This window comes from Ahaetulla prasina, chromosome 7 (genome assembly GCF_028640845.1).
Source record: "Ahaetulla prasina isolate Xishuangbanna chromosome 7, ASM2864084v1, whole genome shotgun sequence".
Classification (NCBI taxonomy): Eukaryota; Metazoa; Chordata; class Lepidosauria; order Squamata; family Colubridae; genus Ahaetulla; species Ahaetulla prasina.
This window is the reverse complement of record NC_080545.1, coordinates 3,411,533-3,424,561: the sequence shown is the minus strand read 5'-3', so window position 1 is coordinate 3,424,561 and position 13,029 is coordinate 3,411,533. Positions and strand designations below refer to the sequence as shown.

The 13,029-nt window shown below is 40.7% G+C and overlaps 1 protein-coding gene across 5 annotated transcripts in view; it reads left to right on the top strand.

Annotated features, from left to right (window-relative positions):
- The window catches only part of ITPR2 (inositol 1,4,5-trisphosphate receptor type 2), a 134,030-nt gene that overhangs the window by 97,098 nt on the left and 23,903 nt on the right, over positions 1 to 13,029 (top strand). For 4 of the 5 annotated variants that reach the window (XM_058189724.1, XM_058189723.1, XM_058189721.1 and 1 more), the window contains 5 exons: positions 1,841 to 1,948; positions 3,238 to 3,430; positions 8,791 to 8,916; positions 9,203 to 9,378; positions 11,509 to 11,673. In XM_058189724.1, the coding sequence (XP_058045707.1) occupies positions 1,841 to 1,948; positions 3,238 to 3,430; positions 8,791 to 8,916; positions 9,203 to 9,378; positions 11,509 to 11,673 (768 nt within the window). Of the gene's footprint in view, positions 1 to 1,840; positions 1,949 to 3,237; positions 3,431 to 8,790; positions 8,917 to 9,202; positions 9,379 to 11,508; positions 11,674 to 13,029 lie in introns of those variants that run through there. The other variant, XM_058189725.1, reaches the window with a different exon arrangement.

The window sequence follows — 13,029 nt, the reverse complement described above, 5'->3', positions numbered from 1 at the left end:
AAACGGCTGGCCAGAATATTTCATTAACTACCTCGTAGCTGGTGAAAATGGCGTATGGATGAACTTTCAGCCGCTGATGATCTTGTGAGGTGGATGAAGCAGGGATCTGTTGAACAAAAGGACCAGAATGATTAGGGAACAAGAGAGCCTGGGGTCTTTTGCACGGGGTGAAAATGAGAAGAAGAAAAAAAGCTAAAAGATATTTTGGAGGCGCAGAAGGAATAAAAAGCCACTTGAAATGCAGTAGCTTCTAGAATTCCTAACTTGCAGCTTCCTAAACTTCTTAAAAATAAAGAATAGAATAGAATAGAATAGAATAGAATAGAATAGAATAGAATAGAATAGAATAGAATAGAATAGAATAGAATAGATTTTTTTTTATTGGCCAAATTTGATTGGACACAAGGAATTTGTCTCGGTGGATACGCTCTCTGTGTGCATAAAAGAAAAGATACCTTCATCAAGAATTCTAAGGTAGTTAATGATAGTCATAGGCTACAAATAAGCATTCAGGAAAAAAATATCAGTATAAATGATAAGGATTGCCAGCAACAAAGTTACAGTCATACAGTCATAAGTGGGAGGAGATGAGTGATGGGAACGATGAGAAGATTAATAGTAATGCAGACTTAGTAAATAGTTCGACAGTGTTGAGGGAATTATTTGTTTAGCAGAGTGATGGCCTTCGGGAAGAAACTGTTCTTGTGTCTAGTTGTTCTGGTGTGCAGTGCTCTATAGCGTCGTTTTGAGGGTAGGAGTTGAAACAGTTTATGTCCAGGATGCGAGGGATCTGCAAATATTTTCAAGGCCCTCTTCTTGATTCGTGCAGTATGCAGGTCCTCAATGGAAGGCAGGTTGGTAGCCATTATTTTTTCTGCAATTCTAATTATCCTCTGAAGTCTGTGTCTTTCTTGTTGGGTTGCAGAACCGAACCAGACAGTTATAACGGTGCAGATGACAGACTCAATCATTCCTCTGTAGAATTGGATCAGCAGCTCTTTGGGCAGTTCGAGCTTTCTGAGTTGGCGCAGAAAGAACATTGTTTGTTGTGCTTTTTTGTTGACGTTTTTGATGTTAGCTGTTCATTTTAGATCTTGCGATATGGTAGTACCTAGAAATTTGAAGGTCTCTACTGTTGATACTGTGTTGTCTAGTGTTGTGAGAGGTGGAAGTATGGAAGGGTTTTTCCTAAAGTCTACCACCATTTCCACAGTTTTGAGTGTGTTCAGTTCCAGATTGTTCCGGTCACATCACGAGACTAGTCGTTCAACCTCCTGTCTGTATGTGGATTTCTCATTGTCTCGAATGAGACCGATCACTGTTATATAAATTAATAAATATCAGATGTTCTTAGATGTTTGTGAACTTACCTAATTGGTTAGATTTGGGGCCTCCGGACTGACTGTCCAAAGAACCTGCAACCTGGTGGGGAGGTGCAGATAATTTACTTCCTCCTGGATTTTGAACATGGGGTAAAAGCCTGAAAAAAGAGAGGTGAGGTGTCCCATGCAGAAACCACACAGAGAATGACTGGAGGTTTTCAACAAAATAGACTATGCACAACCATTTGGCTGTGATGCTATATGACTCCTGGCTTGAGGAGGGGGTTAGACTAGAAGACCACCGAGGTCCCTTCCAGCCCTACGATTTTAGGACTTCTAATGCTGCAGATTGCAGGCCATACATTTCAGTAAATAATCAGAAGTCTAAGCGATTGAATTCGGTTAGATGTTTTATTCAGTGGAACTGAAGATTTATATGGCAATAGTTTTTTGCCTTTTAGTTACAAGCTACCCGGATGGCATTTCTAACATTTGTTTCCTCCTCCATTTACATCCAGTTGTCCCGTCATAATAAAGCATTACAACACATGCTGAAACCTGGGGCAGATCTAGAAGAAGGAGATGAAGCGTTGAAGTATTATGCCAACCACACCGCCCAGATTGAGGTAAACTGTTGCTCGTTGAGGTGAAAATATTTGTAGGCTTCAGTGCTACATTCCATCTCATGGAGCAGGGCGTCTCCAACCTTGGCAACTTTAAGACTTGTGGACTTCAACTCCCAGCTTTGCTGGCTGAGGAACTCTGGGAGTTGAAGTCCTCAAGTCTTAAAGTTGCCAAGGTTGGAGACCGCTGTCATGGAGAACTCCTTCTGCTGATCCTTACTTGAAATGGCAGATTTGTGGAAATAAGAGAGAGAGAGAGTTCTTGATGGAAGCTTCTTTCTGTCGCTTGGTGAGGTGACATTGTCACCAGGAAGGAGCAGGTAGCAAACCGTGGATTACACCAAGGGTATCCACATGAGGAGATCCTCAGGTTTCCTACCGAAGTTTACTCGGGGAGTGGCTCAGGACTAGTTGGTTACCAATTCAGTCATAAATAATGTTTATTTCTTACATATTTGGAAAGTTGAATGCTTCCTAAATCTTAATTTTCTTCACGGTATCACATTGTTCAGCTGTTCATGAAGAGGTTGAGTTCAGAAGTTATCCAGGGTTGTATATTGGGCAAGCAGGTACTGTAGATAGATAGATAGATAGATGGATGGATGGATGGATGGATGGATGGATGGATGGATGGATGGATGGATGATGAAAGAGGGAGGGAGGGAGGGAGGGAGGGAGGTGGATAGATAGATAGATAGATAGAAAGATAGATAGATAGATAGATAGATAGATAGATAGATAGATAGATAGATAGATAGATAGATAGATAAATACTGATAGATAGATAATTTGCGAGAGGATTTGGTTTACGCTGTGCTTCTTCGTTTTGGCTTTTTAAGTCCTTGTTTTGAAAGTCAACATCAATCTTGTTAAAAGACCGAGTGAATCTCTCTCTACTTTTCATGTCAATCTTGGGTTTTATATTTTGTTGTTTTTACTGTAGTGTTCTTCTTTTCTTCCAGATATTAGTAGTTTTTTTTTCTTTCTCTTAAAAATCCTTTATACCTTTTCACCGAAAGTGAATGCTTGACAACTTCATGTTGAACATTTAAGAGGCGATAATCTACTGTTAACCCAAGACCTCATCCCTTAAAATTAAGATTTCCCTGTTCCTGTTTGTAGTCGGACTGAAACTTTGCCCAATTACATTGTTCTAACATGTCTGGAACAGGCCTCGTGCTGTAATATCCCTCACCTTTTGCTGTGCCCACATAAATACGAAACCATAACTTATGTTGACTTCCCAAACGTACATATCTATCTATCTCCGAGTGAGTTATGTGTCTTTGCAGATTGTCCGCCATGACAGAACCATGGAGCAAATAGTATTTCCCGTGCCAAACGTTTGTGAATTCCTCACTCATGAGTCAAAATGCCGCGTCTTTAATACCACGGAAAGAGATGAACAAGGAAGCAAAGTCAACGACTTTTTTCAACAGACCGAGGATCTGTATAATGAAATGAAGTGGCAGAGGAAAATTAGGAGTGAGTACGGTGTTTGTAAAGATTTGTCTGTTTGTGGTTCCTCGGAAGAGATTTAAAGTCAAGTCTCTGACAGGGACACGGTGGCTCAGGGGCTAGGACGTTGAGACTTGTCGATCGAAAGGTCGGCAGCTCGGCGGTTCGAATCCCTAGTGCTGCCGTGTAACGGGGTGAGCTCCCATTACTTGTCCCAGCTTCTGCCAACCTAGCAGTTTCGAAAGCACGTAAAAATGCAAGTAGAAAAAATAGGGACCAACTTTGGTGGGAAGGTAACAGCGTTCTGTGTGCCTTTGGCGTTGAGTCATTCCGGCCATATGACCACGGAGACGTCTTCGGACAGCGCTGGCTCTTCGGCTTTGAAACGGAGATGAGCACCGCCCCCTAGAGTCGGCAACGACTAGCACGTATGTGCGAGGGGAACCTTTACCTTACCTCTAACTTTGGGGGAAATTTCTATTGTAAAGTTTCTGCTTTGTCCATGTATTGACCACACACAAAAAAACAAAAAACAAGATAGAACATAAAATAATAGAGTTGGAAGAGACCTTGGAGCAGAAGTGGGTTTAACATAAGTTTACCACCGGTTCACTGCGCACCGAAAATGTGCATGCATGTGCATGGCTCAGATAATGTGGCTAAATAGGACAGAATAGTGCCAGGGATCTTGGGTGTGCCCACCCAAAGGTCTCCACTACCGGTTCGCCTGAACTGGTCCGAACCAGCTGAATACATCACTACCTTGGGACCAGCCACCTTGGGACCACCCACCAGAGTGCAAATCTACCTGTAGACCCATGTATCCAACTAGAACACCTCTCACATCACCGGAAACATTTTTAAATATCTTTTATTCATAACATAATTATCGCCTTCAGCAACCCAATTTCAACTCTGGATAAAATATTCCAATGGTGAAATCCAATTTTTTTTTACTACCGGTTCTGTGGGCATGGCTTGGTGGGCGTGGCTTGGTGGGTGTGGCAGGGGAAGGATACTGCAAAATCTCCATCCCCACCCCACTCTGGGGCCAGCCAGAGGTGGTATTTGCCGGTTCTCTGAAATGCTCAAAATTTCCGCTACCGGTTCTCCAGAACCTGTCAGAACCTGCTGGATTTCACCCCTGAAATATTTTGTAATTTAACCCTATTCACTTTATGTACACATTCTCTAAATCTGGTATTCCCAACTGTGACAACTTTATGACGCCTGGACTTCAACTCCCAGAATCCCATTCTGGCTGGGGAATGCTGGGAGTTAAAGTCCTCACATCCTTATATATATATAATATATATATATATTTGTTTTCTGAGGTTTTCGTGGGTGTTTGTATGTAGGTCTTTGGTTATTCGGGTTTTCTCCCGCGTAAAATTGGAAGTGTCTTGGCGACGTTTCGACAAAGTCTCATTCGTCATCTTCAGGCTTCAGCTGCGTGCTTCTGGGAGCAATGTGTGATATATATATATATATATGTAGGTCTTTGGTTATTCGGGTTTTCTCCCGCGTAAAATTGGAAGTGTCTTGGCGACGTTTCAATGAAGTCTCATTTGTCATCTTCAGGCTTCAGCTGCGTGCTTCTGGGAGCAATGTGTGATCGCAGCTGTTTCTTCCTTTTTAACTGCTAGTGGGGGTTTGACCCCACCACCTACCTAGAAAAAAAACCACTAGATCCAAAATAAAAGCCTCCCCCATCAGCGAAGAAATCCAACAAAGAATCATTCCCAGAGAGAAATCATCCAGATGCCCTAAGCTCTATGGTCTCCCCAAGATACACAAAGAAGGAACCCCACTCAGACCCATAGTCAGCTCCATAGGCTCACCTCTACAAAACCTAGCCAAATTTCTCACCAAACAACTACAGCCCTATGCAGAATCCATCGCCTCACTTGTAAAAAACTCATTCCAGTTTATAGAGATCATAAAGAAACAAAACTCACAGCCCAGCAACCTACTCGTGAGCTTTGATGTCATATCCCTCTTCACCCAAGTGCCAATCAAAGAAGCCTTGACAGCTATCCAAAACAAATATAACCCCCCCAAGCACATCCTAGATCTGACTAACCACTGCTTATCCAAGACATACTTCATCTATAACGAACAAAACTACAAACAAATAGAAGGAGCACCCATGGGATCACCTCTCTCACCTGTCATTGCCAATCTCTATATGGAACACTTTGAAACCCAAGCTCTAGAAAAATCTGATCACAAACCCAAACTCTGGCTCAGATACGTAGACGACACCTTCATAATCTGGCCACACGGGAAAGAAAAACTTGACAACTTCCTCACACACCTCAATAGCCTACACCTCAAAATACAGTTCACCATGGAAACAGAAGTTAACAACCAACTTCCCTTCCTAGATGTCTTAGTCTACAGGAAACCCAATGGCTCCCTAGGACACACCATCTACCAGAAGAAAACACACACAAACCGTTATCTGCATGCACTCTCACACCACCACCCAGCACAGATCAACTCCGTAGCCAAGACACTCATCTCCAGAACAAAATGTTTAGCTGACGAACAACACCTAAAAATCGAACTACACACTCTCACTAACGTACTAACATCCAATGGATTCCAGAGAAATAAGATTACCAAACTAATCCAAAAAGAACCCCCCACTAGAATCCAAGACAGAGAACAAGAAAACGGCACAGCCCTCCTCCCATATATAAAAGACACCACAGACAGAATCAGCAAGATCCTCCACAAACACAACATCAAGACAGCATTCTGCACAAACCAAAAAATATCCACCATTCTAAGAAACCCCAAAGACAAAATTGAGTTAGAAAATCAAGGAGTATATGAAATCCCACGCACCGCCTGCCCTACCACATACATTGGACAAACCAACAGAAGAATAAGTGCACGCATTGAAGAACACAAGAATTCAGTCAAAAAAGAGGAACCCACTTCTTCCCTGGTCCAACACCTTAAAGCACACGATATTGACTTTAAAAAGATCAGAACTATCGCCAAAACTGAACACTTTAACAACAGAATAATCAGAGAAGCCATTGAGATAGAAAAACGCCCACACAGCATGAACAAACGAGATGATACCTCCCGCCTACCAGCCATTTGGAAACCCGCCCTTATTGACAAACGAGTCCCTAACACGAGGAATGACACCAGACCCACACTCACGAGGTCCACACAGGATGTCACCACCACACATCCACCCAGAAAGCAGACCCAAACCCACACTGATCATGAAGCACGACCAAGGACCAGAAGCCAGACCGCAGCTGCAACATTAGCCATTTCAAACCCCTCCAATCCATACATGCAGCAGACTGACACCCACTATGAAGAGGTAGCACCACAAACACGAAGCCAAACAACAGCAATGCAGCTCACCAGCTCAAATCCCCTGCAACTCAGACTAATCTGAGCACAACCAAGCCCCCACCCAAACAGGACACACCCCCAGCCAATCAGAGCACAAAAAAACCCCATCCAATCAGAGCACAGCCAAGCTCCCACCCAATCAGTTCAAACCCCCACTAGCAGTTAAAAAGGAAGAAACAGCTGCAATCACACATTGCTCCCAGAAGCACGAAGCTGAAGCCTGAAGATGACGAATGAGACTTCATCGAAACGTCGCCAAGACACTTCCAATTTTACGCGGGAGAAAACCCGAATAACCAAAGACCTACATACATATACATACATACATACATACATACATACATACATACATACATACATACATATATATATAAATAAATCCGAGTTTATTTGAATAAACATTTGAATCCGAGTAAGGGTATGGCTAGCTGATGAACGCTAAAAAGCTTGAAATAGATCTATACTGGTCTCCCTTTATTTCGTTATCGGGAAATATAAATTTGGTATTTATAAATTTGGAGCTCACTACCTGACTCCATAGTCTCTACTCAAAATCCCAAAATCTTCAACCAAAAACTGTCTACTATTGACCTCACCCCATTCCTAAGAGGACTATAAGGGGCGTGCATACGAGCACAATAGTGCCTACCGTTCCTGTCCTATTGTTCCCTTCATTATATCAAATTAATATTATTGATGCATATTTTTTACTTATATATTTTCTTCAATACATGTTGTTTTATCTATGACAATTGTTTGTGTATACTGTTGTGACAAAAAAATTTTTAAAAAATGGTTTGTCGTGAATGCGACTGCCTGAGGGCTTCTGAATTGGAACTGAAAGGCGAAAGGGAAGCAGATTCTCCCTCCCATATTGGGGTAGACCAGGTGCTTCGACAGAAAAACAAAGGGAGACTAGTATAGATCTATTTGGAGCTATTTAGCTCTCATCAGAGAGCCATCCCCTTACTTGGATTCGAACTTGGTCTCCTTTTATTTCTTGATCAGCAAATATAAATTTGATATAAAATGGTTTGTCGTGAATGCGACTGCTTGAGGGCTCCTGGATTGGACCTGAAAGGCGAAAAGGAAGCAGTATACTCCCTCCCATATTGGGCTGGACCAGGTGCTTCAACAGAAAAACACTTTATATATGTATTATTTTTTTAATATGAACATTGCATCTTCCATTAAATGGTGTGTCGTCTGGGTACAAATATCTCAATAACAATCAAAATTTACAGCAATATTCATTACATTGATATTGATTCTCTGGTCTTACAATAGTAGTATTGAACGTAATAAACCTATTCATTTCTCCCTCTTTTTTTTTTAATTTGCATTTATATCCCGCCCTTCTCCGAAGACTCAGGGCGGCTTACACTATGTCAAGCAATAGTCTTCATCCATTTGTATATTATATACAAAGTCAACTTTATTGCCCCCAGCAATCTGGCTCCTCATTTTACCTACCTTATAAAGGATGGAAGGCTGAGTCAACCTTGGGCCTGGTGGGGCTTGAACCTGCAGTAATTGCAAGCAGCTGCTGTTAATAACAGACTGTCTTACCAGTCTGAGCCACAGAGGCCCTCTTAACGTATCTTCTAATAAGAATATAATAATAATATTGAATGTAATAATCCTAATAGTTATAATAATAAGAATCATCATATTGTTTACATCTCTATCTTAAACATATTTTCTACATTTCACTGATCTCCTTCTTTTATTTTTAACTTCTATTTTTATTCTCTAACCATTGATAAAATAATTCCCATGTCATATACTATTCAGTTTCTTCTTTCTCCCTAATTGCATTAATCTATTCATTTCTGCACATTCTAATATTTTCCTAATCATCTTCTCATCCGTCGCTTTTCCAGTTTTGTGCGAATATAATTCTAGTCTCTTTTTGAAAGTCTCCTGCAATGGAGTGCCCAGAACATCTGGAACAACAATTTTTTTTTGAGATGAACAATAATTGTTCCTACTTTCCTTCCTAGATAATCCGGCGTTATTTTGGTTCTCTCGGCAAATTTCTCTTTGGGGAAGCATCTCCTTCAATCTGGCTGTTTTCATCAATCTGGCTGTGGCCCTCTTCTACCCGTTTGGCGATGATGGAGACGAAGGTACATTGCTTGGGTTATGAACATTACAAAACTTCAGATCTTTCCTTTGCTACCGATAGTAAAAAAAAACCACCAAAGATGTTTGGGAGAAGAAATAACAACTGGACCATTCCTCTCATCCAGCATCCGCCTAAAATGTTTGTGTTAAATTTAAATTTAAACACTCAGCTCCCTTTAGTTTCCGTGCTGCTAGGGATTACGGGGCCATTAAAAGAAGAAGAAGATGATGATGACCATGGTCTAGTTTTTTATATTCTAAAATATAAAATATGTCTCTTTTATCTAGGCACGCTTTCTCCGTTATTTTCCATTCTGCTTTGGATCGCTGTGGCCGTCTGCACGTCCCTCCTTTTCTTTTTCCCAAAACCTGTTGGAATCCGCCCATTTTTGGTCTCTGTCATTCTCAGGTCTATATATACCATTGGTCTCGGGCCCACCCTGATCCTTCTGGGTGCCGCTAACGTAAGTCTTTGAAAACTCCTCCTGTGATTCATCTAGATAGAATCGGATACCTCTTGTTCCGTATCGATTTAGCACAGCCGGGAAATTGAACCAGCCGCCTGGGCGAATAATCCGTGTGTGTCTCAACCTTCATTAATTCCAGTTTAAATCAAGTGAAGGGCAGATTTGTTTGCACAATAAAGACCTATCAAAGTTGACTTTTCTTCAGAAATGCCCCCTCTTCACTTTGCCTGCCTGAGAAAGCAAAATATCCCCATGTAGAGTTTGTAAGTGGTACACTTTCCTCTTATCTGAGGTTGATATTATGGCTACAGGTAGTCCTTGTAGTTTATAGTTTATAGTAGAGGAGTTTCTCCAGATGTTCTTTCTATCTATCTATCTATCTATCTATCTATCTATCTATCTATCTATCTATCTATCTATCTATCTATCTATCTATCATCTATCTATCTATCTATCTATCTATCTATCATCTATCTATCTATCTATCTATCATCTATCTATCTATCTATCTATCTATCTATCTATCTATCTATCTATCATCTATCTATCTATCTATCATCTATCTATCTATCTATCTATCTATCTATCTATCTATCTATCTATCTATCTATCTATCTATCTCTATCCATCCATCCATATCTATCTGTCTGTCTATCTATCTGTCTAACCATCCATCCATATCTGTCTCTGTCTGTCTGCCTGCCTGTCTATCTATCTGTCTGTCTATCTATCTATCCATCCATATCTATTATCTAACCATCCATAACTGCCTGCCTGCCTGCCTGCCTGCCTGCCTGCCTGCCTGCCTGCCTATCTATCTATCTATCTATCTTTCTATCTATCTATCATCTATCTATCTATCTATCTATCTATCTATCTATCTATCTATCTATCTATCATCTATCTATCTATCTATCATCTATCTATCTATCTATCTATCTATCTATCTATCTATCTATCTATCTATCTATCTCTATCCATCCATCCATCCATATCTATCTGTCTGTCTATCTATCTGTCTAACCATCCATCCATATCTGTCTCTGTCTGTCTGCCTGCCTGTCTATCTATCTGTCTGTCTATCTATCTATCCATCCATATCTATTATCTAACCATCCATAACTGCCTGCCTGCCTGCCTGCCTGCCTGCCTGCCTGCCTGCCTGCCTATCTATCTATCTATCTATCTTTCTATCTATCTATCATCTATCTATCTATCTATCTATCTATCTATCTATCTATCTATCTAAGCATCCATATCTATCTATCTATCTATCTATCTATCTATCTATCTATCTATCTATCTATCTATCTTTTCTGAGGTTTTCACGGGTGTTTGTATGTAGGTCTTTGGTTGTTCGGGTTTTCTCCCGTGTAAAATTGGAAGTGTCTTGGCGACGTTTCGACGAAGTCTCATTCGTCATCTTCAGGCTGGTGTTTCTAGGAGCAATGTGTGATCGCAGCTGTTTCTTCCTTTTAACTGCTAGTGGGGGTTTGAACTGATTGGTTGGGAGCTTGGCCATGTTCTGATTGGGTGGAGGTGTGTTCTGATTGTTTGGGGGGTTTGGCTGTGCTCTGATTGGATGGTGGGGATGGCTGTGCTCTGATTGGATGGGGGTGTGTTCTGTTTGGGTGGGGGGGCTTGGTTGTGCTCAGGTTAGTCTGAGTTGCAGGGGGATTTGAGTTGGTGAGCTGCATTGCTGTTGTTTGGCTTCGGCTATCTATCTATCTATCTATCTATCTATATCTATCTATCTATCTATCTATCTATCTATCTATCTATCTATCTATCTATCTATCTATCCTACCTTTCATCTATCCATATCTACCTACCTTCTATTAAATTTCCACACTGCCCATCTCATAACCTTTGTTATTCACCAAGTTTTCCGGTATTATGTCACATTAATAAAAAATATGACTTGGTCCTGTTGTTTCTATTGGCCCTGCCTCTCCGAAAGTGCTTTAATTCTACAGAAATGCATTTTGTTTAGAAATTCTTACTACACACAGAAGAGAAATGCAAGCAATAAGGATAGGATTATAGGTCTTGAGAAGTACTGTCCCTATTGCTTCTCTCCATCTTTGTAATAAGATTGTATTTTTATTTTTATTTTTTTGGGTGCAGCTTTGTAACAAGATTGTATTTTTGGTGAGCTTCGTCGGCAACCGTGGGACCTTCACACGTGGCTACCGAGCTGTCATTATGGATATGGCTTTTCTCTATCACGTGGCTTATGTTCTGGTCTGCATGTTGGGCCTCTGTGTGCATGAATTTTTTTACAGCTTCTTGGTGAGTATTTTTGTTTTCTATTTCTTGTCAAAGGAGAAAATAGTTTCTTTTCTTTTTCGTTTAAAATTCCCGTTGATAAGCGAGGGAACTGTTAAGCAAAAGGCCTGATTTTTTTACCAGGGCTAATAAGCAGATCACGTGGTCATTTGGTCATTAAGTGTACCTAGCTTTAAATTGAATTTAAATATGTGGGAAAGTCTCAAAAGGGGATGCTGCCAGCGTCATAAGTATGAGTCAGTTCCCAAGTGTCCGGATGTTGGTCAGACCACGAGGATACTGCAACCGTCATTAGTGTGAGGCTCAGTTGTATTTCAGTACCATTATAACTTTCAATGGTCGTTAAATAAATCACTGTAGGTTTTTAAGAAGAGACTTGTCCAGAATGGGATAGGGTCTCCTGCTATAGGGGGTTGGACTAGAACACCTCCGAGGACTCTTCCAGCTCTATTCTGATTGATTGATTGAAATGTTATATACGTCAAAGACCACCTGTATAGCTTTTCAGCTGCTATCAGGTGAGAAGCACGGGTTCACGGTAGATCACACTTCCTGTCCCATATCTGAACACCTTCATTAGACAAAGTTTGCTGGGTTTTTTTTACTTTTAAAAACATTTTTTCTTTTTGGCAGAGATGGCAAAAATCTCCGCTTACTTGAAAGACTATACACTAGAAAAATATATTTTAGAATGGAAAATGTGGATTGATTATATTCAAAATAAGTATCAGATAAAAAAATATCGAATAGCATATGAGTAAATTTAGGAAATATTTTGTATTAGATATATTTTTGAAGGAGAGGGGAATTGAGAGTGTAACTAAGTGTGGTGTGACTAGAGATTATAATTTAGGAATTATTTTAGATTATGATTGCTAGTTTTGATACCCTGCATTTTGTTCTGGGAAGTCGGGGTGGGGGGTGGGGGGTAAGGGGGAGGGGAATTGGGGGGGGTTTTGGCAGAGATGGAGTGATGGTTAATGTACAGGGTTAATTGAAGATGTATAAATATAATTAATGCAGGGTCGGGTCTGCCCAGTTACCATTTTAGAACGGTGGGGAGGGAGAAAAGAGAGAGTAGGAGGTAGGAAAGAGGAGAAGAGGAAGAATGAGGGGTAGAAGAGGGAGAAGGAAGGTGTAAAATGGAGGGAGGAGAGGATGTAGATAAGAGAAGGAGAGGAAGGTTTGGAAAGTAGAAGAAGGTAGAAGAGGGAAGAGTGGTAAAAAGGGGGGTGGTGACTGGGCAAGCCCGACTAATTGTATATAACTGTACATTGGATGAACTATTTAATATGGTTGTAAAAATAAAACTTTAAAAAAAACAAAAAACATTTTTTCTTCAGCCGAAAAAATGCTTTT